The following is a 26,979-nucleotide window of genomic DNA, read 5'->3' as shown; positions in this document are numbered from 1 at the left end:
TCCCTCCTTCAGGCATCTCCCTGTCTGCACTGCAGCTCAGTGACCTGCCATACTTCTGCTTTTATATCAGCTCTGGATAAATTCAGCCAATTGCCTTAACCTTTATTGGAGAACCATAGAATCATGGAGTGGTTTGGGTTCAAAGGGGTCTTAAAGCTCACCCAGTTCCACCCACACCTTCCACTATCCCAGGCTGCCCTGTCCAACCTGGCCTTGGACCCTTCCAGGGATGGGGCAGCCACAGCTTCTCTGAGCACAGGGAGGGATTTCACCCTTTATCTCCTCTAACCTCGCCTTCTGTCAGTGTGAGAAGGACACAGAATACAACACCTACAGACAAGCAAGCTGTACAGACTGAGAGATGGCCCCACCCATACACACACAAGCACAGTCATTGAGAAGCCTATTTCCATGGGAAATTAGGATGGAAAAATTATTTAGACTTTTTTTCCTTAATAAATAGGATAAAAATCACACTCTGAATGTATTTCCTGTAAATTGCACACCTTAATGGAAAGACTCAATGAAATGACCACCCAGTCTCAGAGGCTCTGTAATGCTGGGGGTGATTTAGTTCCGTTGTGTGAACTGCCATGAAAATAAGCACTGGGATCTTTAAAATCTGAGTTTTGCTTTGCCTTGCCCAGGAGCCATGGGGAGCAGCAGCCCCTGTGGTGGCCAGCACAGGATGCATAGGCATACAGGCTCAGCAGGAGCAGGCCCAGCTGAAGTGCTCTCCCACCTGGCAGCCAGGACAAGTGTGTCACTTCCAGATGTGACATGAGCCACGTGCATCTTGTTCCCAGCCTTTGAAGTGCTGTGCAGAGAAAGCCTGAGCCGTTGCTGCAATTAGAGCTGATACATCATTTACTGGAAGAATTTAATGCGCTGTAGTAGCAAACCTGCAGTTGACACTCACAGGGTGCAATTTAAATCCTCCGGATTAGTAATTCTTTTGAGATTTTTGTAATCATTGGTAATAGGTAGTGAAATAAATCCACATTTATATCCTACAGACTGCAGCTGTGCTTCTGTTAAAGTAGTATTAAGTGATGGGTTTTAAATCCTTCTGCCAGCTCGAGCTGTAAGCACTGAGACTCCTGTGCAGGGATAACTCAGCCTGGGTGATGTGCTCCCGAGCAGGAGAGCGCTGGTTAATGAATAATGAAAGCAGCACGGCACAATCACAGCTCAGGGCTCACTCCTGCAGGAAGCTCTCTGGGGAGAGCTCCCCGTGTAGCTCCCTGTGCCACAGCGAGCCAACTGCAGCTCAGACTGTGGATAACTGTGACAGGAAAGAGCACAAAAAGCTCATGGACAGCTTTACGTACATGGACAAAGTGCTGAGGTGTCCAGTTGAGCAAGGGGTTTGTCCAGCCAGCTCTGGTGTTGTCCCTCCTGGGATCAGGGGTGCACACCATGCCCTGACTTCACTGCACAGGCTCCCAGTTAGCTAAACAAATATACCATTAAAAGCTGAGCCAACCTTGAGTGGGACATACGGGCTTAAACTGCAGCAGGAAGAGATTTATGGACTTGTTTTTGCAGCCTAGAGAGTAATTGAAGAGGCCTGAGACAATTCAGCATTTACTGGCACTTCACTAGGGTGAAATGGGAAGGGTGATGGGAGCAAGATTGGCACTGGGAGCCCCAGCCATGGAGCAGGGACCCAGCCTGACAGCCACTCTGGGAACAAAAAGAAGCTTTGCAAACTCAGTGTGCTTGTAAGATAAGCACAGCACTGATAAAGAGAAGTACTTAGAGATTAAAAAACTCGAGAGAATGATATAAGTGGCTGAAGGAAAGAGCCCAGGAATCCTGGCTATCCCTTCCTTCAGCCCAAAATTCATTACTTTAGAGATGGTTTCTTGACCAGTTATATAAAGCACATTTACCTGGTTCTGTTCCTTATGGGTTCTGTCTGCTTTGTTTCCATTTAGGAATCTACAAAGGACATTGTTTCCGGATCAACCACTTCCCTGAAGACAATGACTACGACCACGACAGCTCAGAGTACCTTCTCCGTAAGTGAACAGTGATACCTAACACACAGCTGTGGTCACAGGGGCTTCCCTGGGCTTTTCTTCTGCAGAGAGCAACCCCACTTTTACTCACTGCCAGACTGGCCCAAACTGGGCTGCACAGCCCAGTGGTGGCACGTGTCCAGTTCATGCAGCAGCTGACACTATCACCACCCTTGGGGACCCCACTTCACAGAGTCATTGAATCAAAGAATGGTTTGTGTTGGAAGGGACCTTAAAGACCATCTAGTTCCAACCCTCTTGCCATGGGGTTTCAAGGATTTTTTCCAAGGGTTTCTTTCAGCCAGGGGAATGCTCACAATTTTGGTGCCGATTGTCTATACATCGTATGACAAAATGTCAAATGAAAACTGCAGCTATCGTGCCCAGATCAGCAAGGGCATTTTGCAGAGGGAGTATTTATAGGGTTAGTGTAACAAAACAGGTTTGAGGAGTGGGTTTCAGCCCATTAGGAAGCTTTACCTAATGCTTAAACCCAACCCTTACTCAAGCGTCAGCCTTTGCAGCTGGTGAGCCACATCCCCCTGCAGTGAAATTACTGCACTGTAAGAAGGAAGCTGAAATTTCTGCAGCTAACAGCAAAATCCCAGCATGAACAGGGGCTGTGGCTTTCCTGCCTGGCCAGCCAGCCACTGCTGCTCCAGGCTGGCATGTAATTCCCCCCAGAAGGGATTCCACCCACCAACCTGGTGCTTGGAATCAGAGCAGTTGTTTCATCCCCTCCACATGACCATTCTCTCAGCTGATGGCAGGTCTTGGAACCCAACCATGAAGCCTGCAAAGTTGGAGTTAGATTCCCCTTCCCCAGAGGACTCCCCGCCTTGTTGCTCCTTGTGAACGAAAGAGCTGAGCAGCCAGGCTGAAAGCAGTGCCCTTTACCAGGGAGAGGAACTGCAGCTCACAAGGTGTTGGGAAATCAGGGAGCAGAGAACAACACTGCTGGCAAGGCAGAGAACTCCTCAATTACAATATTCATTACCTGAAACACCACTTAGAGAACCACTCTGCCCTTCTGCTCACTTCTGGGCAACAACTTCTTGTTGCTAAGACATGAAGAAGGGAAAAAATCTCCAAAAAGTTTGCCTCACCAGAAAACCCGGATGGTTTTTTCCTCTTTGCTCTTGTCAATTTAGATCAGTCATAGCACCCGGGTGACACGATTTCATAGCTCAGGCAAAGGCAGAGTGTGAGCACAGCTGAATTTATCTTTCATACAAAGCCTTGGAACTAATGTTAAATTGATGCCAAGTCAGCTTTAGGAAACAAACATCATTAGTAAAAGGAAAGAGGAATTAAGTAGCATCTTGATAAAAGCACATTATGCCTTCTTTATATGGAGAAAAGTGAGAACTGGGAAAAACAGTTTCCAGCTCCACGTTAAGTTATGAGACTGGTAAATTTTTTGTAAGTGCGCTTGTGACGGGTGTTCCTAAAAGCTGTTTGCAAAAGTGACTAAGTACAGATTTTAAAAACAAGTTGGTCCAACCGTTTATGTCTTCTGCAAAATCAGTCTCCGGTGTCTCCCCCCCAGAGCAGGGAGACTCAGAGAGTGCATGGAGAAAAAGCTCTGTGGCTTTAACTTTCATAAGAAAACTGCAGTTTCCCATGCACAGAGTTGATTTAGAGATTACTGAAAGGTAACATGTCTAAATCCAGAGGAGATGAGCTCATACCTATATGTAATAGGGACCAAATCATTGTCTAAGACAGGAGGATATTTGTGTCCTGTTTCATGGGGATGTGAGAGCTTCCGTCCTGTTTTTGCCCTCTGCAACACTTTTGCAGTCTACTGGCTCCATTCTCCACTATTTCTGGCCATTTCTTGACACAGTTTCTCAGAGGGACATGTTGGGACTAATATTTATTTTTCCTGCCTGGCTTAGAAAAAGACACCCACACTCATGTATTTTGTACTCCTGAAACAGCAGCGTGAGGGGTCTCAGCCTCTTCCACAGCCCCCAAATTAACTCGGGCTTCAGAGAAGTGCAAACACTGTAGTGCCAGCAGGATCAAGCCCTGCTTCAAAACCCCATGGAAATCAGTGACAAAAATGACTGATTTTGGGAGACTTTGGTCTAGGGAATGGGTAGAGGCAGGAGTTTGGATTTTGCCCTTTGATGTTCAAGCTGCTCCCTGCGAAACCAAGCAAACGACAGCGTGGGACAAGCTAACATGTGCAGAGGAGCTCAGACAAGACCCTTCCTATTGGAACCTTCCCCGTGGCAACACACGCCCATCTGTGTATCTAAAAAAATCCCCCTCACATGCCTGAGCAGGGCCCCAGCGAGCAGCAGATGTCCCAGTGCCAGCACAGACCCCGGGCTGCCACCGCATCCCCAGCGGCAGACGTGCCCCGGCTTCCCTGGTCCCTGGTCTCCCGCTTCCCTGTCTCCCGCTTCCCTGTCTCCCGCTTCCCTGTCTCCTGCTTCCCTCCTCTCCCTCATACCTCTGAGCACACAAAACCCGAGCTGCTCCCATCCAGCGCCGCACGAAGCACGGGCGCCTCTCCCTTTGCAGAAGGGGGGATCTCATCCTCGCTGTGCGCTGGGGATGTCGGGGCTCTGAGCAGGGGGACCCTGCTTCAGGGGCATCTCTACACTTTCATGCCTTTCCTCCCTGCATGTTAGAGCATCCTCTTTTCAAAGCCATTCCCTCGGCTCCTGCCTTTCTGGAGATTAAAAGCCCGAGCCGAGCAGGGTTTGCAGCCCCATGGGGAGGAGCAGCGCCGCGGCTGCACCGAAGGAGGTGTCACCACACATAGCGGTGCACAGCAGGCGATGCAAACCGACAGGACGGTAAACAAGGGCGGGAGAAAAGCCAGGGAGAAAGCAAAAACCAGATTGCCTTAATGTTTTTTGATGTGCTGTCACTTTATTACCAGTATCAGGAGACATATGTAAATTCTACGTGGTACCTTATGAGCTTCCTTTGAAATTTCAGAGCTAAAAGTACACATTGTAAGAAAAAAATATACTGTGGAATTTTTCAGGAAGAGAACAGTGTGTGTTGTGTTTCGCTTTGCATTAATTACCGACTATAGAAAAATTATCTCTGAAGATTATTAGTACAAATTGAACAACCCACCCCCTATATTTGATACATCTGACAAGTTCCTTCCAATGATATCACTGAAACATTTTGGGAAAGCTCTTTGATTTAACTGAAATAATTATAAACAGCATGACCATATTGTGCAGGAAACAATATCCAGAAAGGGTGGGCCAGAGGCGATTTTAAGCCTTTAGGCAGGGCACAAAAACAGACAGAGATTTGGGGTGCCTTAAAGTCCAACAGCAGAGACTGACTTTGAATCTAACAATTTCTAACAATTTTCTTACAGTTGACTGAAAAAAACTGACCCAAAAGCCAAAGTGCTGTTAATTCATACCACACACGTGGGGATACACCCAGGCCAAGGGAACAGGCTCTTAACCCTCAACAGGCACTGAGCAGAAAGAGACCTTACAGCCACTCACATCAGCTGGGTTTGGCAGCTCCTGCAAGACGCTGTCTGAATAGCAATGCACCCGCCTGGCCCGGCTTCAGATCCGGCTGGAAAATGCCCCATCTGTGAAGGACACGTGCACTTTAGGAAAGGATGGACTTTTCTCCCTCTTGCAGATCGATAGAGGCAGAAGCTTCCCAGGCAGGCACTGTCTTTTTGGGTTTGTGTCCGCGCCGTCCCTGCGAGGCCCGGGCGGAGCGGGGGCCGTGCGGGGCGCACGGAGCGGTGCCGGTGCGGAGCCCCCCGCCCGGTCCCTCCCGCAGCCGCTGGGAGCTCTGCCACCAGTTACCAGGGGAATGGTTGGGAAGCGATTCACTGAGTCGGGAACGCCGCGGCCATGGACAGCAAAATGAGAAAGCAGCAGCTGGAACATCTGCCCGTTTCTCCCGGGGAAACGGGCGCCGCTGGCCGTGCGTGTCAGCCAGGAGGATGCACCCGGAGAGGCCGCGGCGCTCAGGGCGCCGCAGCGGCCCAGATGGCGATTGCTACTCTCCACTCACTCAGCCCCAGGGGCCTCCCAGTCTGCTGAGGGGTTTCCATGCTGCTGTGACAGCAGCCTCTGACTTTTCCTCGTTTTGGGATCCTCCCAGCCTGGCACCCCTCGCTGTGCCAGGGCTCCCCTCCGTGCTCCCACCTTTCCCCAACTTCAGGGTGATCCCATTTTCCACAGCACTATTCAGCACCTTACCTCCCCTTCTTCAAAAAATAAATCCTCTCTCTACAGCAATAAAACTCGGTTCCTCACTCTGCCTTTCAGGAACCCCTGCCATCTTTTACCCCTTTGGTTTTTACAATACAGACATCTCTCTTCTCATGCTTGTTTATTTTTTCTCAGCCCTTTTGTTCCCTCCCTGCTGCTTCCCAGTCGATTGCTGCTCTGTCTTCTTGTGACCCAACTTTGAAAGCTGGCTTGAAGTGGTGTTTTAATATTTTTGTGGGGGGTTTTATACACTGATGAATGGACTGAAGCAGGCAGAATTTTAAATGACTGCTTTGCTGTCAGGAAACTAAACACAAACATCTAAGACACACTTGTTAAAATTCCTTCCTTAGAAATCTGAAAGGTTTCAATGTCCTTAATACCCAGCAAAAGAAAAAGGGGTTATTAGCTGTGCTTGCTGGCAACATGGATGCTGATGACTTCAAGAGCTGTAATTTGCTCACCTTGTGTGTGCACCACGGAACAGGTTCGTCTGCGCCAGCTGTCCCAAACATTGTAGGGTTCATAGCCAGCTCATTAATTTTTCACTGCTACTCCCTGCATGGTCCTGGGTCTTACTGTCACTTATCTCATGCTTTGCAAGAAATATTCTGCACACAGTGGCATCAGAAAATGCCAATAATGCTGGACTTCCTGGCAGAAAGCTCGAAAGACTGAAGCCACTCAGTTGAGAGTCTGTGTCACACTGGCCACCTCATGGCTTCGTCGTCCCAAAAACACACCCAGAAATGCAGAATCAGTGAAAATTCTAGCAAAAAGGAATAAAACATATGATAAGTTAGATATTAGGATTTTTTTTTTTTTTCTGAAAGGGTTATGAAGCACTGGGACAGGCATCCCTGAGTATGCTCAAAAAATGTGTGGATGTGGCTGGCACTCAAGGATATGGTTTAGTGGTAGCATGGTGGAGGTGCTGGTTTCACTGTTAGATTTGATGATCTTAAAGGTCTTTTTCAACCTTAACAATTCTCTGGTTCTATTAAATCATTCTTCTTAAAGATTTTAGGAAAAAAACAGAGCTGTTGAGACACTGATCTCCACACTTGCACCCGAGGAGGCCCCCAAAATGATTGCTCTGTCTTCCCTTCCTCCCTGTCTCCCTGCAGGCATCGTCCGTGCCTCCAGCGTGTTCCCCATCCTAAGCACAATTTTGCTGCTGCTGGGAGGACTCTGTGTCGGAGCTGGAAGGATTTACAACAGCAAAAACAACATTATTCTCAGCGCTGGGATTCTCTTTGTTGCAGCAGGTATGTTCTGTTTAAATTGAGTTCTTAAGAAGTGCTGCTGTTTTCAGCTGGAAAAGACTCTGGAAAAGCTCCTTGGCAGGGCTTTCCCTGCATCCCTTTCCTGGACTGAGGGCATTAACAGCACCACACCAGGCAAATTTCTCAAGACAAAATTATGCTCTTGAAGCCCCACCATAAGTATATTCTGGAAAAGCTTTTGGTTTTCCTGCAGAAGGAAGTGAAATTCAGTAACAAGCATGTTTTACACTATTTAAAATGTATTAAACATTAGATGAATCAGGCATCTCTTATACCTAGGGCCATTTTTTTTTTTAATAGAAGGCAGAAAACATTCACCTCTGATAGGTGAGCCCGTTTTTCACACTAGAAACATCTGAGAGAGTCAGCCCCATTGTTCATAGCTCTCCCTGCAGCCTGGATTAAGCATGCAGCATTTAGATGAAAATTCAGCAAGGTGGAAGAGAACTTATTTTGATCAGGGTGAACAGCCATAGCCCTAAGCTCCAAATGTATTTTTATCATTCTTCTGGATGTTAGAATCCCACTCACAATATTAGCAAGCTCTCACAAGCTGCTGCTTTTCCACTGTGGCAATGAAGAGATGGGAAAAAGTCCTGCTGAGTATTTTGGGATCCATGTGAGCACACGTGATCCATATGCTGATCTATTGGTTGTTTTTCAGGAATAAATGAGACCTTGAGATAAATGTAAGAGTAAATAAATGTAATAAAATTTCATTGCCCCAGTCTTAGAACTATTCAGGTCCAGAAAGTATCGTGGCTTGAATCTTATCTCCCCAGCCACATAAACACTGATTTATGTTTTTCTTCCTCCAGGTCTAAGTAATATCATAGGGATCATTGTCTACATATCGAGCAATGCAGGTGACCCAAGTGACAAGCGAGATGAGGACAAAAAGAACCATTACAACTATGGCTGGTCTTTTTATTTTGGAGCCTTGTCTTTTATTGTGGCCGAAACCATAGGTGTTCTGGCTGTGAACATTTATATTGAGAAGAACAAAGAGCTGAGGTTTAAGACCAAGAGGGAATTCCTTAAGACTTCTTCCAGTTCTCCTTATGCCAGGATGCCAAGCTATAGGTACAGGAGGCGGAGGTCCAGATCCAGCTCCCGCTCCACAGAGCCTTCTCCATCCAGGGACATTTCTCCAGTTGGCATGAAGATAGCAGGCACCATCCCCATGAACGAAATTTCCATGTACACCCTTTCCAGGGAGCCTTTGAAGGTTACCACGGCTGCCAGCTACAACGCAGACCAAGAAGCCAGTTTCCTGCAGGTCCACAACTTCCTCCAGAAGGAATTTAAGGAAGGACTCCACGTCAACATGGTCAACAGGAGAACGACACCGGTTTGAAGCACCTTCCTTCCTCGTGCTTTTTGAAGAGATGCCCAAACAGAATGGATCTGTCAGGAGCGATGTTAAAATACCCTCTCACCTCTTTAATTGTGGCATGTGTTGAGGTAGCAAGTGGAGATCCTCTGGACCAACATAAAGATATTTACACACTCGTAGCTTTTTTTGAAGCTATTTGGAGTTTGTTTATTTCCGTTCTTGGTGTCACAAGATGAAGGCAGTTCATGTTCCTGCACTTTTGTAGTGTGTACACAGTCTTGGAGAAACTGCAAAGGACTGGCCACCAGTGTGTTTTAAAGGATTACAGAAAATTTGTTGTACTTTTTTTTTCTAATATTGAGCTCCCTTAATACAAACTTGCAAATATAATTTATAACCAAGCCCAAGGATAAAAATGAGCTACTCATCAAGTGAGCCACTTTCCTTCAACACGGCATAAGCATTGCCTCTTTCAAAATAAAAAAAAAGAAAAAAAAAAAAGAAAATATTTTTGAAGGCAACACTTTCTTAAACTGACCTGTGCCACTGAAACCATAGAGCACCCACGTACTGAGCATTACAGACTCTCTGATGGGGTGGGAAGGGGGTCTCCCATTCCTGGGGTAAGGCATCCCTTGGGGCAACACAGGCCAAGGAGCAGAGGGTGGGTGCGTCTTGAAACACCTAGAAAGGGAAAAAGATTAAAGTAGGTGGGACTTGAGCCTATTTGCAAGTGTCATTTCTTGCCTAACGTTTAGAAAACTTGAATTCTCATTTCGACGAGCCCTAGTGCCTGATCCGGCAAGGTGCTGAGTGCTGGCTGTCAGGAGCCCCTGGAGACTTCCCCGAGCGCAGCGGGGAGCAGGGCTGAGCCGCCGCTCCCCCGCCACCGCGCTCCTGATTTCCTTATGCTTCACAAGTGCAACACTAACGCTACTGGAAACGGAGATCTCTGAGCAACGAGAAGAGAATGCGCCCGGACTGGCGAAACTTCCCGCAGCAACGGGAGCCGAGTGTTAACAGAGAAGTTGACAACTTTGTATTTTTTAAAACAGAACAAAAAAAGAAAAAAAAAAAAAGGAAAAAAAAAATTCACCGTTTATGAGATATTTATTAAACTCTTTTTATTATGAATTAAGTGCCGCATGGTGCAAGGTATAGTTGCTTTTAGATGGAAATGGTGGTTTGACCTAATTTAATTTATTTTGTAATGATGCATCTACTTACGTGCAGAGAGCCCACAGCAAACTCTATGCATCACGTAAGGAGGGAACTAATTTGCACCCTTTGCTTCTGTATGTTTCTAAAACAGTCTGAAATATTATTTTCTTTTCTTATAAATTCCTGCTTTCAGTTTTTCTACTTAGGCTTGGATCTCAAAGCTCAATGGCCTGACTCAAAGGTAATTTAATTTAATAGGATTCATGCTGATTTTAGTGACCAAGCCATATGAGAATGAGGTGCCCGATTCCCCTCAGATGAATTAGATGCAGTGAGAGAGGAGCATCTAATTCCTGTATATTCCTTTGAATATCCCCATCATCTTTGCCCAGAAAATCTCTGCTAGAACACTAGACAAGTGGTGACAAGAAAAAAATCCATAATTTGGAAAGTTTGGGTCACTGGTAGTGGGAGATCTCAGCCAAACTGTTAAAACCTCTTTAGTCTTAATTTATCCTATGATGGCCCCAGGGCCAGAGACTCAGTGGTGGTTTGGATATGAGGCTTTCAGCTAGTGGAACCAAGTCCTCCAGGGAAATCCTGGAGAAGCTGCCTTAACATCCCAAAAAGGAAGTTGAACCCCCTCTCCCCCCAGAGAAACCCACTCAAGCCTCTCTCCTTGCAAGAACCAAGACACAATTCTCAATTTTAAGCGAGAGTCTTCCCCTAGTCACTGTTAAGCTCTGCCTGGCCCTCAGCCTGGCACAGCCACATCGTTATTTTGGCAGGGGTGGGTTGGAGCCTTCATCCCTGCTCATTAAGAGTTTCCATTCAGGTTAAAACTCCGCTGGGATCCTTTTTTCAAACCTCTGAACTCTGAGAGCTAAAGCGAATGGAGCGATGGGAATGATTTAAAACTAGAAAATGTTGTGCTACTTTCTGTATCAACACACTATGGAGAAAGATGTTACACAAGCTTTTTAAAAAAATTCAAACAGAGGCAGAAAAGAAAACTTTTTTACCTACTTTTCGGCTAGGACAACATAAAAGGGTTCTAAAATTATTAAAGTTCTTGATGAAAGGTTTTTTTTACAAGAATCTTTATGCTTTCAAACAATAAATTATTTCCTACTTTTTGAGACTTCGTAATATTAAAATACTTTGATTAGCTATGATAGAAGTAGAAGTTTGCAATGAAAAAAACCAACCTTCTGTCTCATTAGTGTGTCATACTAAGTGCTAATTAATTTACATCTAATTATAGTCAATGTATTTTTCAAGTGCAATTTCCCAGAACTATTTGTTTCCCACTGTGTTAAAAAAAAACTAATAGTTAGAACTAAGTCCTCATCCGTGTTTACTGTAATTAAGAATAAAACCATTCCCTTTCAAACCAGGAGTTAGATATAGGCTGTTTCTCTAAACTCATGTACCTTGAACTGGAAGTGGACAGTGTGAGGTTTGCTCCGCGCGTGGGTTTTGTTCTTTTAGTCGTCGTTCTCCAGTGAATGTGCTTCAAACCACCCATCTGATTCCAGACAAAGTCCAAGGTTCTTCTTCAGCCCAGCTCAGACCTGCAGAGGCATATGCAGTGTTTTTGGCAGAAAAAAGAAAGTCTTGCTGAGCGTTTTGGGATGTTGCTCTTTGCCAGAGCCTCCTCCCCCAGGGCAGGGCTGGGTCCAGCAGCTCTCCAGGAGTGATGCCCTGTTGTGGTCCAAGCTGGAGCATCTGCTCCTTCTCCAGCAGGCACCTTCAAGAAATGGAGCTGGAGTAGGGATCATGAGATGCTCATGGGGTCTGGACAGGGAACAAAATCGTGTGGACATAACAGGGACCAGAAGTTTTGTCCTATGGAACAAGGGCTGCGACTGTAAACTCAGCAGTTAAGTTGCAGTGCAGCAAATTGTTCAACCAAAGTCAAAACAAAAAAAAATAATTTGACAAACAAACAAAACCAAAACAAACAAACCTAAAAAAATTCAAACCCCCTGTCCTTTCCCATTAAAAACTTTGATTCTGACAAAACTGAAAAAATTGCAGCATACCTGCCCATGAGCAGTCTTGCTCCATGGTTGATCTATTTGAACAGAGTTAGATTGTGATTTGAAACCACTCAGTGACAGTTTAAAAAAATCATCTGCTCTTCCAAATCTCTCTGGTTTCCCTGGACAGCATCGAACAAATGAGCCCCATTTCCCAGCAAGGCCTGCAGATATCATAAACCTATATCATTAACAATAATCAGTATTTTGGTATATAACGTACGGTAGCAACAGAACTAAAAAAAAAAAAAAAAAAATAAATGCTATTGGATCAGATTTGATTTTCCAAGAAACAAAATTTCAGGTATACCATGAGCTCTCTCTTCCTTGTTTCTCATACACAAAAGGAGTAAAAGGAGAAATCACTTCAGCTGCCCAGACATCTAACAAGAAACTATTTTTCTGTTTCTTTTTCTCTCTGTATGGATCACATATCCACAAGGGCTAATATATCATGTCCCTTGAGGCTACATTTCTGTCTGCAGTTCTAAAGTGTTCTTTCCACTGTGCTTCAGTTCTACTGGTATAATCACAACCATGTATAATGTACTTAATCCTTACTTTTTAAATAAACCATTTTAAATGTATTTGGTTTTGTGTGGAGAAAGGTATGTAGCTTTTTAATTTCCAAATTCTCTGAATTGAGATTTCAGGTTATTTTTTTCACATTTTTCACTGTTTGATTGCAGCTGGCCATGTTACTGGGTGCCAGTATTTCAGAGGAGATAAAATTATTCTTGCGATCCCAGAGACCACAAAATCTCCAAGATTAGCTACCTTCACAATATTTTGGTTAGTTAAGAAAAACCTTCTCATTTCCAGCTTAAACCTGTCCCATATGGGATACACTGTGGTCTCAGAGCCCAGTATGAGACTGGTGTGGTGGCCAGAGGAAAATACCCTTGAGGAAAACAACCCAGTGTGTTCTGAAGTGCCTCCCTGAGCCTGAGCTTTCTTCCAGCTTTTGAGCTTTCTTATGAACTCACCTGGAGCATCCTCCTCTCCCTGATCTTTCCCATCTTGCCTGAAGGAAGCCTGGCCCCAGGTGCTGCAGCTCCACACAGCCCTGCTCTGATCAGCACCGCAAAATCCCAGCGGGACGAGCGGTGCCAAACGCGGGTCAGCAGCTGAGCAGCCTCTCCCCACCCCGACAGCCCCAACCATCCCCGAATCAAAGACAGGATTCCTTCTTCAAATACTTCTTTCAACTTCACCTCCCAGTTCCTCAGCCTCCAGACTGTCTCCAAAGACGAGGACTGGCTGCCTGTCTCTGCCCACCTCTCCCAGGCTCACGATGAATTGGCACATCTGGAGGGCGGCAGAGGATTCATCTTTTCAAACGCCTCTGACATGCCGTAGTGAAGCCATTTAAAGCTCAGGCCCAAAGCTGCTTCCCTTTGACTGAAATAAATAAAGGTTTTTTCCCACATTTATGAGCAAGTCCATGGGTAAATGGTGACCCCAGGAGCTGTGGCTGCCTTGCTGTGAACAGGGGTGTTGGGAAAAGTGATGTTTGAGGAGGGGGGAAGCAGAGACAGGCTTTGGAAAGTGGAAAAAAGAGGATGTGGCATTTCCTTGGAATGAGAGAACCAAGAGACACGGGCAGTGCCTGCGTCTAAAAGGGAAAGGAGAGTTTGTGCATATGTCTGCAGCCCAGCTCGGCTTTCAGCCGGCGCTGCCGTGCCCCCAGAGCCAGGATTGCTTTCCCCAGCGGCACAGCCGGCACCGCCCGTGGTATTTGGGGAGCTTGGAGCTGTGGGTCACTCACAGGGACAGCAGGGATGGCCAGCTACACACAGCAGGGTGAGAGTCTACTGAAAAATAAAACAGCCAGCCAAAACCCACACATTTAGCTCTTGTGTTCTATGATTGCCACCCCAGAATCGGGGAGCTTTCGGAGGGTACCGTTGGTGGCATTCCCAGGTGTTGGCTGTGCAGACCCCACCCTGATCCCAGTGGTCTCACCACACTGGGGCAATGCAGGTTGGGGAGCCTAAATAGTACTGAGGAGACCCTGTTTGAAGAAAGCTCTTTGCTGAACTCACATTTGAGCTGAGAGCAGAGCAGGTGCTGCCTCCCCATCTCTGGGTTATTCTGACTGGGATGGGTTTTCTGCAGAGCATTATTCTGCAAGCAGGGAACCACAGAGTGAGGTTAATCTGCTTGTGCTAAATGCTGAGGCTGGTCTGAAAGAAATACAGAAGAGTGCAAGTGCTGGGGAGCAGAGCCAAGCCACCACCTCTGCCAGGGAAAAAAACCAACACGGTAGCTGGGCTTCAGATGCCTCCTCTGGCATTTTCTCCAGAAGAGAAACAGAATTGTGTCCCTCACTCACTGCTGTTAAAGTGCAACTAATTGCAGCCCTCTCTGCTTTCCAACAGGTCCTCATTAATAGTCTGTTTATATTTCATGTGATATCGATTTTTAAATGTGAATATTTACCAGCTGACACAGGGAGGCTGCAGGAACCATTCCCAGAGGATTAGGTATCATGGTCTTCTGGATGTGCAGAAAACTTGCAGGGTCTGCTTTAGTCCTGTGCTCCTCCAGAAATCTGTTTTGTTTCTGCATTTGCCAAATGCCCACAAATAACCCACAAACCCCAACTTTTTCCCACGGGCTGGCAGCTCTAGGTCATTTTTGGAGGGTGAAGAGAATGTCTCACCTCAGCTGAAGCAATGTGAGCTTGGGAAGCCACTGCTGCCCATGCTGGGGCTCACTGAAACTTGTTCACACTCCCAGCTCCACTCAGCCGTAGGGAAGGATCAATTATTCACTTCTGATTTCACTTCAGTTATTCCCTGGAAATTAGGAAACTCAAAGCCAAACCAAACCCACAGAACTTGTCCAGAATGAAGGATCTAAACGAGAACAAAAAGTGTGATTCTTGCCAACACTGGAAGAGGCACAAAGACCAACACCGGTGAAAAAAATTAATGAATTCCCACCCCTGCAGTCCTTGTAGGCTGTAATTAGTCTAAAGCAGGATCTTTAGCACTTGATGTCCCAGCAACCAGAGCCTCACTTTGTGCCCACATTTGCAAACATACATTCACTTCCCTCTGCTCCACCTGTGGAGTTTGTAGCATCAAGGAATTGAAGGTGAGATGCAGCTCCTGAGATCAGCTGATGTCTAGTGAAATTTAACAAGAGTCTACTTCAAGGGAAAAAGCATTACATCTTTAATGTGTTTTTCAGGCTTAAAGTCTGCTCCCTTTAGGTTTTCCTGTTTCACTCTTGGTTCTGGTTTAAATGGAAGCCTCTAATATCTCTGCCAGCCCCAGCATGGATGTGCCTGTGGTCCCTGGTCCCTGTCTTGCTCCATGTCCCCACTGCCCTCCCTGGCCCCCTTCCCCTCCAATTTTGCACCAGCTACCTTCCCTCCTGCCCACAGCCCCCACATCCCAGCAAGAATGGGGCTCCAGGTGCCATCCTGGCTGCCCACATGTCCCTCAGCCCCAAAGGCGTGTCTAAGCCATCCCTGTCACACATCAAGCAGAGTAATGTTAACCCAAGTCATACTTCAATTACTTATTTTATTTTATATTTCAATTTTTATATTTCAATTACTTATTTTATTTTACTTCAATTACTTACTCACTAATTTTACCAGTATTTTTAAACTTACACTTTATTTTCTCTCCCTTTCCCATGCTCTCCCTACATTTTAATTCCTTGCTCCACATTGTCCTCATCAACCTGAGCTGACACCTCTGCACCTTTATTTTGACATCAAACTGGGGTGTTAATAAAGCAGGACTGGAGTAGCTCTGACATTATCTTGACACAATGATATTTGCAGCTTTCCACTGGCATTTTTTTAACCATTCTTTTAACATTCAGGTACTGTCACCCTCCTCAGTTTGACATCACAATTGTAATGTCACCTCCACAGTGGCCTCTGCATTGACATTACCATCAAATTGGCTTTACAATCAGCTGAAATATCAAAGGGAAAGAGAGAGGCTGGCCCAGCTCCAGCAACCTGGGCTTAAGAGAGAAGTCACTTCTGGAGAAAAGAATGGATGTGTTGGGTGGCTGCTGGAGCTACTGCAGGTACCAAGGGGAACCTGGTTGATAGGAAAGCAAACAAGTATTTGAGAGGTATTGCATTAGAAAAAGAAAAAAAAAAGACACAAAAAACCTAACAACAAAAAAACAAAACAACAACAACAAAACAAAACAAAAAAAAAAAACCTGGAACCCACAAAAAGCCCCCAGCAACTCAGAACAGTTCAGGTTAATTAAAAATTATTATAATAAAAGCTTAGAATAAAAATAACTATGAAAAAAATAATAAAATAGACATAGACTAGTTGGCTTATTTTATCACTCTCTGCCACAGTTCTGGGCTCTGGAGGCAGGTCCACCTCTGAGCTCCTGCGAGCCGCAGGCATGGGGTGACAGGGCTCCAGGGCTATTATGCTGTTTAGGATCAGTCTGCACTCAGGCCCAGCACTATTATAAACACAGATGTTTTTAAAACCTCTCTGAAAAGTTAATCATCCTATTAATGCCTATTTCTGGGCATGCTGCAAGTGAAGAGATCTCAGCCCCTGCGCGGCGGCTGCAGCCACTCTGGCGAGCGCCCGCCCGGCCGGGCGTGGGAATCCAAAACAACCCGGGTGGGACGGGGCCGAAAGCTGAGCTGTGCGTTGGGAGCCTCCTGACACAGCCCAGCAGCTGCCTGCGGCCCGGGGCTGACATTTCCAGGCACTCAGATGCGCCAGGATTTCGGGAGCCCTCGCGAATCCCCCGCTGCACTCCGCTGGGAGCGCCGGTCCGGAGCGAGATGGACGAGAGCAAACCCCTGAAGGTCCGGCTGACGTTCTCCGTGATCCTGGTGGGCATCTCGCTGCTCTTCGCGGCCGTAGTGACTGACCACTGGGCCGTGCTCAGCCCCAGCGTGGAGGAGAACACCACCACCTGCGAGGCGGCGCATTTCGGGCTCTGGAGACTCTGCACCAAGCGCATTTTCATGCAGGAGCAAGGTCCCAAAGAGAAGAGCTGTGGGCCCATCAGCCTGCCAGGAGGTAGGTGAGCACACGCCAGGACTCACAGCAGGCTTTGCTTAGGAGGTTGGAGGACATGGCAAAGGAAAACAGGCTCCATGTCCCCCGCGGCAGAAGGAACATGGGCACTGAGTTTGGGATGGGGTGCATGGGGCTGTTTTCATGTTGGTGTGCAAACACACCTCGTTGCCAGCTCCTGCTGGGGTTGCTTTGCTGTGTTGCCTTGGTCTGTTTGTGACCACATTTGAGTCTCCCATGCAGCAGTGACAGTGGTGGGGAGCAGGGGAGGAGGATTGGGCACAGTGGGAATCACAAAGAGAGATTGGGATGGAGGGAATCTTGCTGAACCCCCGCCAAGGGTCCTACAGGCATGTTGACAGTAGCAGGCAAGAGAGAGGATTTACAGGTCCACCAAACACAGCTGGATCTTTCCAGTTTATATGGATTTCCAGATCCATATAATCCCAGAGGAACAGCCCATCCACAGTGGGCACTGGGTTATCTCTGAGCTGTTGCAACAACAGCCATTCCTCAGGGCAGGGAGGGAGAGGACCTGCAGGATGGTTTGTCAACTTCCAGAAACAAAAGAGTCATAAATGGAGATTGAATCAATTTCTCAAGGACTTAGGGAGCCTCCTCACCTCTCACCAGAGGCACCTGCTCCCACACACGTCTCCAGCTCCAGTTCAATCGATGGGGAGGGCAGTGGGCACTGCAGCTTTCCGGGAAGGCTGCTCCATTCCCATGGTTAAAGGAGCTCATTATGTTTTTGCTGATTGCCAAGTCAGCAACATCCGTGCCGTTTGCACTAATACACTCCCTCTGTGACTGAGCCACGCTGCTTTTTTAGAAGGCTTATAGGGTACTGGATGCTTTCCAGAACAGAAATAACAGGATTGCCTTCATGTTAGACTCACTGCTTGAAATGAAATATATGTTAACACATATTTGAAAATTTCCTGTGAAAAATCTTCCTGCTTGGGCTGACTGTATATTGCCTGTATTACTGCAATTCTTTATCTCTTTGGCCAAGTTACACGTTGTGAAGAGAGGTGCTGAGCCTCAGCATGTGGATCTGCTTCTAACCAAACTTGGGAGTGTGTCATCCATATGCTTAATGTCTCTCAGCAAGGTACTTACGTGCCTAGAGACGTATTCCTCGCTGCACGCCTTCCCCCACGCACAGAGAACTCCCACAAAAGGAAAAACAATAGAAATTGGTGGATAAACAGCAAAACTGCACGACCGTGGGGTAAATATAAAACTCATAAATATCCAGCTGTCTGCACAAAGCAGAGTCGCAGGCAGGGCACAGGAAAGCAGCCACTATCTTTGACAGACATCAGCATGTGCTTGCACAGACGCTGAATCACATCCCAGCGCCGCATTCCGCCAGGCGCACAGTAACTGGGAATTGCGGAGGGGCTGGGCTGTCCCCCACGCCAGAGCTGGTTCACCCAACTTTTAAAGATATTTGGGAATTCGGATGACAGCCTGCATCGTAATCACGTTCCAGAGGATGAAATTCGCACCTCAATTATAACATAAATACCTTCATCCCTGCTTTAGCCGGGAAAGGATCGGAGCAAGGGGAGGGGAGAAGAGCCGCGGGGCTGGGGCTGCTGAGTGAGGCTGTGGCCGCACGGCTCCTGCTCCATTGATTTCACACTTCTGGGAAGGGATGTCGGCAGGGAAACACCAGGGTTGTGAAACCTGCAGCAGCCAAAAAAATGTGAATGAACAAACGCGCAGTAAAAGAGCAGATGCAGGCGCTGCTTTTCCTGAAAATCATGAGATATAACCAGACATTACTGCCAGGACTGGGAAAGAGGCATCAGAATTTATCACTGAATTAATAACCATTTACCAGTCACTCCCTGTGGAGGAAATGGATGGCATGATTAACGTTATTTATTAGGTTTTGAGCTCAGCACAGTGCAGAGTGGGGAGGATGACTTGGCTCGCAGTCCACAAAGCAGGGCTGTGATTTAGGCAGAGGTTTAAAATTTTACAGCACCCATCCGAGGGCGTTGACAAATTGAAAAGGGTTCAGCATCCTGCTGTAACAAATAAAGAGATCAGGGAGATGGTTGTTAAAACCAGGCAAATTCAGATTAATACTGAGTCATTTTTAACCGTGGTCAGTGGGCACTGTGGCATTTTACTGCCAGCTGTAAAGGGAGCTCAGTGTCACTGCCCGTAACTCTGGTGCTGGTGCTGTCCTGAAAAGTGGCTCCTGTGATCTGGGCAGCAGCAGGGGTGTGCAAGAGCTTAAACAGGTCCTTGTAAATACAGGAACCTGGGCACAGGCAACTGGAGAGAAGTGCTCGAGCAAATGGGCTGTCAGCAGGGCTGTGCTCCCTGTTACACGAGACTCACCCTGCAAGACAGGTGTGAAATCAAACTGCTTGGAGAGACCATCTCCAAAACTCCGTGTGTGTCAAAGGCTTCTTTAGCCAGGTCAGAGCCCAAGGCCTGGTCCCCTCCATGGCTCAGCTCTCACTTAACACATCCTCTAAGGTCCTGTCTCCCAAACTCATCACAAGTGGAAACCCCACTCTAAAACCCAGGATTTTCCAACCATCCACCCTGCCACGAACTCCCCATGCTCTGTCCATCTCGGGTTCCAGAGCAAGGTGGGCTCCAGCCCTTTCCCAGCCTGTCACTCCAGCTTACAGGGGACAGCTGCCACCCAAAACTCTGCATGGCCTGAACATCTCATGGTCTTTCCAGCCTTTCTTTCCCTCACAAAGTCTCCAAATTGCAGCTCCCCAAGGTTCAACCACAGTTCAGTGGGATTGCACTTCTCCTGCATCCCATGGCTTCATCCAGGAGTGATGGATCTGAGGGGAAGGGAGCAGGAAGGCTGTCAGGGGGTGTCTTGGATGGGTGAGGACACTGTGATAAACCACATTACAACCCTGAAGTTCGTGCAACCACAGAGCCCCTGGACTGCCCCCTTCAGCACACTGGGGTGACCTTGTGGCAGAGATAATGCAATTGGGGTGGAGAGAAACACAGTGTCCATCCATTATCAACCCCAGAGTAAATCCTGTCTGATATGTAAACGTGCTGTGACATAAATGGGCTTTTCTCTTTTTCATGGTGGCACCAGAGTCATTGCAGCGCCTCAGTTCTGCTGAATAACAGACCAGTTGAAACAAATATCCCCGGCTCAATAGAGCATGGCAGCACCTTCAAACTCAAAACAATTCAGCATTTCACCAAAACAAATCTAGCTTTTTTTTCCCACAAGTGTGTTTTCCAAAAACACCAACCCACTTGTGTGATGACCCCTTTTATCATACACTGGCAGAGCTTTGCTAAGGGCCATAAGAGACAGAGGTAGCTCCATCTCCTGCAGACAAGTCCACCTCTGAGAGGTTTATGAGGATGGAGGATGGACTGGCCTGGTTCGGTTCCCCTGCAGTGGACGGAGAGCTGTGCTGTGCTCCCACCACCCCAAGTCTGGACGCCTCCAACTTTGTACTGCACACCTGGGCCTTCTTTGAGTTCAGGCTTTTTAGAGAATTAATGAAAAGCTAAACCAAACAATCCTAAAATAAAGTGTCCCAGACACAGTGCTCAGCCTCTACCACCACTGAGTTGCTGGTGGAGGCACACAACCACTGCTTTGAGGCCCAAAATTCACAATTAGAGTCACAGAGGGCTGGGTTCAAATGTATTTCTTCCAGTGATTTGCAAGGATAATAAAGAACAGGTCAGGAGATTCCAGAGCCAAACATTAACCTTGTCTCCAGCAAGGAGAATCTTCAGATGAAATAAAAGTCAGCTTATAAACTTAAGTAGATAAGAGTGTCTCCAAGGAATCTTCCCCTAACAGGCCCAAAAACGCTGCTCTGCAATTACCTATCTCCTGGGAGAGGGAAAATAAATCTTCCCTGAGTCACCAACTCCAGCAGCCAGCATTTACGTGACAGAAAAAACCCACAAGAACCAACAGGTAGAGCACAGGGATCTTCTGCCAGAGAAATTGATGCTGTAAGGAACCACGGAAATGCTCACAGGCGGAAACCCACAGCAGTCCCCGCGTGCTCCTGCACCCAGCCTGGCTCAGGCTTCACCCTGTGCTGGAGCAGCTTGTCCTAGCCTGGATGTGGAGAGGGCCACAACATCTCCCAGGCTTCCTCCCAGCATCTTCTGGAAACTGGTGCTAACTTGGTTACTTAACAGAAGAGGTGCCCCTAAGGGAAGGGGCCCCTATTTTTGTGTTTCGGGCAGCCTTGGCTCTGTTTCCTGGGCCACTGGGAGCCCCCTGGGTGCTGCAGGGGTGCTGGGGCAGGTACTGACTGTGTCCCCCAGCCAGCCCAGCTCAGCAGGACGGCACAGTCGGGGCTGGCACCACTCAGCACGTCCCCACCAGTGCACCCTTCCAGCCAAATTCCTGGTGAGCAACTGTTCTCCCAGCTCCACACCCCTCCAAAGCCTCAATTAAATCAGTTATAAATAGCAAGAACACCCTCCACCCTTGCCCTGCTGCTGCCAAAGGCCCGAGTCAGCAGGTCCTCACCAGAGCCTCCCTGTCCCGCTGGGGCCGGGGCTGAAGTCTCTGTGTCTGCTGACAGCAGTGACATTGCTCCCCCGACTGACCCTCGCCAGGCCGAGGAGCAGAAAGGATCATGGCCCTCGAGAGACCCAGCTAGCAACTTCCCTCATCCCCATACCCCCCTGCCCCACAGTCCTGATCCCTGCTTGCTTCTTGACCCCCCTACAAACACCTCGTACCTGGCACTGTGCTCATGTGAAGTCCACACAGAGGAACTTCATAAAGCTCCCTCTATCTAACTCTGCTGTCCTATCAAATTAACTTAATAGGCTGATCAAACTTGGATAATGCCTGGCATGAGAACCTCTTTGCCCTCGGCTCATACAGCCTTCCCTTCCCTGGGCAACTGCTTAGGCTTCAAAAAGCTTTGGTCTTTTTTGCTTTGTTCTTTTTTTACTGACAGCCAAAAAAAAAAAAAAAAAGCTCTTAGCATCCCTATTTTAGTAAAACGCCATGTGCTTTGCTGCATTGCAGCAGCCTCATCTCTGGGACCCCCAGATCAGCAAACCTCCTGCATGCAGCAAAACCCCCCCAGTGCCACACAGGGATCCGTGAGCTGCAGAAGGGAAGAGCCAGAAGGGAAAGGTGGGTGAGGACACTCCATCCTCCCTGTCTGCACTCCAAGGTCACCACACCCTGATGGTGTGGGTTGGTGAGAGAAGGGGAAATGCTGCAATACTGAGAGGCAGAAGCATGTGATGGCCAAAGACAGAACGAGAAAAATCATCTGTAATTCATATTTCAAACAGGAGCAATCAGCTCTGAGAGAGATACAAAAGGTATCAGAGGGGCTTCAGCCGTGTCCATGCTGGAGTCTGGTGTCCTCATCTGCTCCCAAGGAAATCAGATCCAACCCCAGTTCCTCGGTATCACCAAGGGTAGGGAGCCTCAAAACCACTGCAAGCTTGGTACATCAATAAAAAGCTAATTCAGTCTTACTACATTTTATCAGAGGCTTCCAAGAGCACAAAATTGAATTTTCTTTTCTCTTTCAGACCACAACTGTTCCTACTTCAAGCACTTCACTCCAGGAGAGACCTCAGAGATATTTGAAGTGACCACCCAGAAAGGTAAGAACAATTCCAAAAGAATATTTTCCTAATGTTGTATGAAGTGATGGGCACACAAGATCTAAGGAAAAGGGGTCCCCAAAATGAGGGCTCATCCCTGATTTCAGCGAAAGATGCAGAATTTCTAACAGGCACCATCAGCTGGGAAAAATGTGGAAAATGCCCTGGACAAGGTCAAATCCCAGCTTTCTGGGGACAATTATTTTTATATATGATCACACCCATAAACATGATTTTACATAAGTTGTCCCACAAATATATAACAGTGTCAATACCCAGGAAAATTGCAAAAAGTCCTTCCAGGATAAAAATGACTTTACAGCATTGGCACTATCCATGACACTCAGCCTTTGCCATTGAAGGGGAAGATATTAATAAAACCTAAATGAATAAAACATACCCCAAGCAGAGTCTTGACCCAAAAGGAAGTGCAGAGGCTCGCTGAAGACCATTAGGAATTTTATGGTTCATATTGATTTTATATTAAAGTCATGTAAAAAATAGAGCAATTGATGAATGGAAGGAACAGGGATCCTGCAAAGACATGAACTGTCAGTGTTTACAGCAAAATTGTCTTCCATGAACAAATTTCACATATTTAATAAGTCCAAATATTTTGAGAGCTCCCCTAACATGGTCCTCTCTCTTTCTCATCCTCTCTCTGGGGACAAACTCCTTCATAGTTTGCAACACAACATATTTACTGTGGAAAATGTGAGCCATTGGATACATTGCTTGTATCAATCTGCTTTGCTTCTAGTGGAAATTGTAATGGTGGAAAACCCTGAAGATAGGTGTCCTAAAAAAGTAGCTTCCTAAGACAGGAAAGGCAGGAATTTTAACTAGACAGAAAAGCATCTATCTGAGTCACCTGCTTTTGCTCACTTGTCTGCTATCTGATCCAGCCATCTGATCTTCAAAATGCACCCAATGCCTTCAGGGCAATGCAGAAAAAAATCAGGAAGAATTTCTTCTTCAGGAAAAAAAAAAAAAAAAAAAAAAAAAAAAGTCAGGAAGAACTTCTTTTCTTTGGGGCAAAAAGAAAATTTTAAGCCCAGCAAAAGACTTTACAATGAAACAAACACTTTCAGGCAGTTCCAGCACAGAGAAAAGAGAAACATTTAGAAAATAATAATAAAACTGTGATATGAAAAGCAGTGAGAACAAAGAGTGATCTGCTGTTCCCCTTTGCAGAAATAGCTCATTTGGATGGGAGCTAATTAGTAACAGGCAAAAAATTCTTCATGATTTTGCCTGGGAGATATTTTTTTTAATGGCTTGAAAAGCAAATATCATCAGGCACTGTGATGTTCATGCATGGCTACATGTGTTAAACATTAAACCAATCTGAAAACGAACACAACATGTAAATGAAGGCCTGAATTACTCGATTAGCAACTCTCCCCTTCCACCCAGGCCCTGAGCAGTGCTGGGCTGGGGGAAGTGTCCAGCACACAGCTTAGAAAAACCAGGACTTTTGGGAGGCTTTAATCCTGTGTCCTGAAGAAGCTGGGTTCTTACAGAGCTGGAAATCACTGTTGTAAAGGCAAAGGAATAAAAATGAGCTGGGCTAACACTTCACCCCTAGCCTGCTGTGCCCATTGGTGTGCTGAGCCCACGGAGCACTCAGCTCTCCCTGCACTGGGACAGCACCAGCACCGTGCACGGGCCAGGGCTCTGCAGCAAGCACAGAATAAAAGCAGCAGAGACCTGCCTATTTACTCTGGGAGCAGAGTGTGGGGTGATGGAAGGGATGAGAGCATGGAGCCCAGCAAGGCTGTGACAAGAACATTTCCACGGCAGAGCCAAAGCAGCTCCAGCAGCCCCATACAGGTGGGCTGGTGAGCAAAGGTGCCCTGGGCTATCTCAGGGGGTGTTCAGAAAGTGTTTTCCCCTTCCTGCTCTGCTTTTATACCTTCACATTCAAAAGATACATGGCCAATACTTGCCCCAGTTTTCAACTGAGGGAAATAATTCACCAAAGCCACTTCTCCCCAGCATCAGGGGTGCACATATTTCTCAGAGTGAGCTACTGCAACCTCCCCACAGCTGATGGCAACAGGCTCCAAATGTGCACACTGTGTCATTTTTGGTGGGTTTTTTCCCTTTGGCAGAATACAGCATCTCAGCTGCAGCCATTGCCATCTTCAGCGTTGGCTTTGCCATCATCGGGACGATCTGCGTGCTCCTGTCCTTCAGGAAGAAGAGGGATTATCTGCTGAAGCCAGCATCCATGTTCTACACCTTCGCAGGTACGGGCAGGGCTGCTCACATTTCTGTGCTTGCTTTATAGGACAACACAGAGAAACTTAAGATAGACCCCAAGGGGACAGAGACACTTCTATAAATGCCCTGCAAGCATTTTCTTCCTGGCCATAGACTACATGTCCCTGTGTGGTGTGAGAACGTCCAGCTGGTCTGTATTTTCTCCAACCCCCTTTAAAAGTATATTCACTCCCTTCTAATATATTCACTGTCAGTACCAGTCTGAACCAGGGACACACAATATTCTATCTCAGTTATTAAGATTCAAACCAACAAAACTGCTGATCCAGGCTCAAAATACACGGATGTCTCCCAAACACACAAAGACTGCACTTGTACATGAGCCAGGAATACTTTGACACGCCACGATGAGTGAAAGACAGAAGTGCAAATTGTCACCTCAATATAAAATCTTCCTCAACCTCTGAAAAAGCTCCCCAGGGAATGTAATTATTCCTCCCCTACTTTGAATTTCCCATCCAAACCTGCCTAAAAGATCACACTCAACAAGTCAGTGGCTGACCTCAGTTATGGCAGAGCTCCTGGCAGCTCTGAGCACTGGTTCCTTCAAACACTGAAGTCAGTGACTCACCTGTGAATCTCACTGCAGTTCCTGTATGCAAAACAACAGATGAGGCGGTTAATTAAGGATGAAAAATTGACAGCTGGTTATTCAACCCACTGCTCCTATCTTTCTTCAGGTCTCTGCATCATCATCTCTGTTGAAGTCATGAGACAATCCGTGAAGAGGATGATTGACAGCAAGGAGACAGCCTGGATCAAGTACAGTTACTCCTGGTCCTTCGCCTGTGCCTGCGCCTCCTTCGTGCTGCTCTTCGTCTGCGGCATCGCCCTCCTCCTCATCGCGCTGCCCCGCTTCCCCCAGAACCCCTGGGAGACCTGCATGGATGCAGAACCCGAGCACTGATGTTCCCTGCACCCATGAAAAATATCCAGAAAGTGTTCTGAAAATATTTGTATTTTTTAAAACGTCTGGGTCTCAATATACAATGTGCTGTCCATCAAGTGAGTCATTACTGAACCATGGCATGTTCGATTGCAATCATTGCTTTCTTTTTCTTTTCCTCTCTTTGTTTTCCTTTCTTTTTTCTCTCTTTTTTGATTCTTTTCTTTTTTTAAGAGAGCAGAAAGACAACACCACCATGGGTGTGTGCGAATGGCACTGCTCTGTGCCAATTTAGGGTTGCCCTGTGCTGATGCAGTTGAGGGGAAATGTGTGTCTGAGACAGCTTGGGCCACAGAGGAGACAGCTATGTCATGGGGAAGATGTTTGGTGCAGTTGGGCATAGATCCATGAAGGATATCAGGCTTTTATACTTACTTGGTCAGAGAGAGACTCTGTGGGGAGCTAACGTCCCCATTTATGCCACACTCCTTCCTTCAGAAGGGTTAGCTTGTTCATACAGGGTAAGTTGGAGACCCTTATGCCTTCTATTAAAATGTTAACATTTGATAAAAAACAAAACAGAACTTTGCGTAGCATTGGGATAAAAATCCTCCCTCCAAATTTACACCCTGCAGTTCCATTCTTTTAAATCAACTGTAAAACCCCACAAAACAGAGTCTTGTGTTTTGCTTAAACTTCAGTGGCGAAGCCAAGAAGTACAGAACATAAAGAGTGATATTTTCCTTTAATAAAAAGCATAATCTTCCAGTAGCATGATTTTCTGGAAAATCATTTTGATGGATGAATCACTTGGCCCATCAGATTCTGCCAGGCCCAGGACGGCAGAGCAATGCTGGGTGGCGTTCGCGCACGGAGCTCTCGTTTCTTCCCCGTGAACGAGCTTTTTTAAGAGCACCCTGCTTTGCTCTCTGCACATGTGTACACAAACCTACATCTCAGGAAAAATCCTTCAGAACAGCTGCCGAGAGGGAGAGGATTCTGCCTGAAGGAGCCGGGAGAGGCAGCCTTGAGAGCGCCCCGGCGGTGCCTCGCTGCTGCTGCTGCTGCAGAATCACAGAGCCCGGG

General features: G+C 46.9%; 2 protein-coding genes across 2 annotated transcripts in view; both read left to right on the top strand.

Annotated features, from left to right (window-relative positions):
- The window catches only part of CACNG4 (calcium voltage-gated channel auxiliary subunit gamma 4), a 43,318-nt gene extending 30,985 nt beyond the window's left edge, over positions 1-12,333 (top strand). The window contains exons 2-4 of the mRNA XM_068178337.1: positions 1,941-2,024; positions 7,375-7,515; positions 8,352-12,333. Coding sequence (XP_068034438.1) covers positions 1,941-2,024; positions 7,375-7,515; positions 8,352-8,890 — 764 coding nt within the window. The 3' untranslated portion in view covers positions 8,891-12,333. The remainder of the gene's footprint in view (positions 1-1,940; positions 2,025-7,374; positions 7,516-8,351) is intronic.
- A 4,337-nt stretch (positions 12,334-16,670) lies between these two features.
- On the top strand, positions 16,671-26,049 carry CACNG1 (calcium voltage-gated channel auxiliary subunit gamma 1). Its single transcript, XM_068178335.1, has 4 exons — positions 16,671-17,105; positions 22,647-22,721; positions 24,836-24,973; positions 25,688-26,049. The coding sequence occupies exons 1-4, from the start codon at positions 16,865-16,867 to the stop codon at positions 25,912-25,914; spliced, it is 681 nt and encodes a 226-aa protein (XP_068034436.1). The 5' UTR covers positions 16,671-16,864; the 3' UTR covers positions 25,915-26,049.
- Positions 26,050-26,979: the final 930 nt, after the last annotated feature.

Source organism: Anomalospiza imberbis, unplaced genomic scaffold, assembly GCF_031753505.1.
Source record: "Anomalospiza imberbis isolate Cuckoo-Finch-1a 21T00152 unplaced genomic scaffold, ASM3175350v1 scaffold_344, whole genome shotgun sequence".
In the NCBI taxonomy this organism is placed as follows: domain Eukaryota; kingdom Metazoa; phylum Chordata; class Aves; order Passeriformes; family Viduidae; genus Anomalospiza; species Anomalospiza imberbis.
Note: the sequence above shows the minus strand (reverse complement) of the source record. Positions and strands in the feature narration are given on the sequence as shown.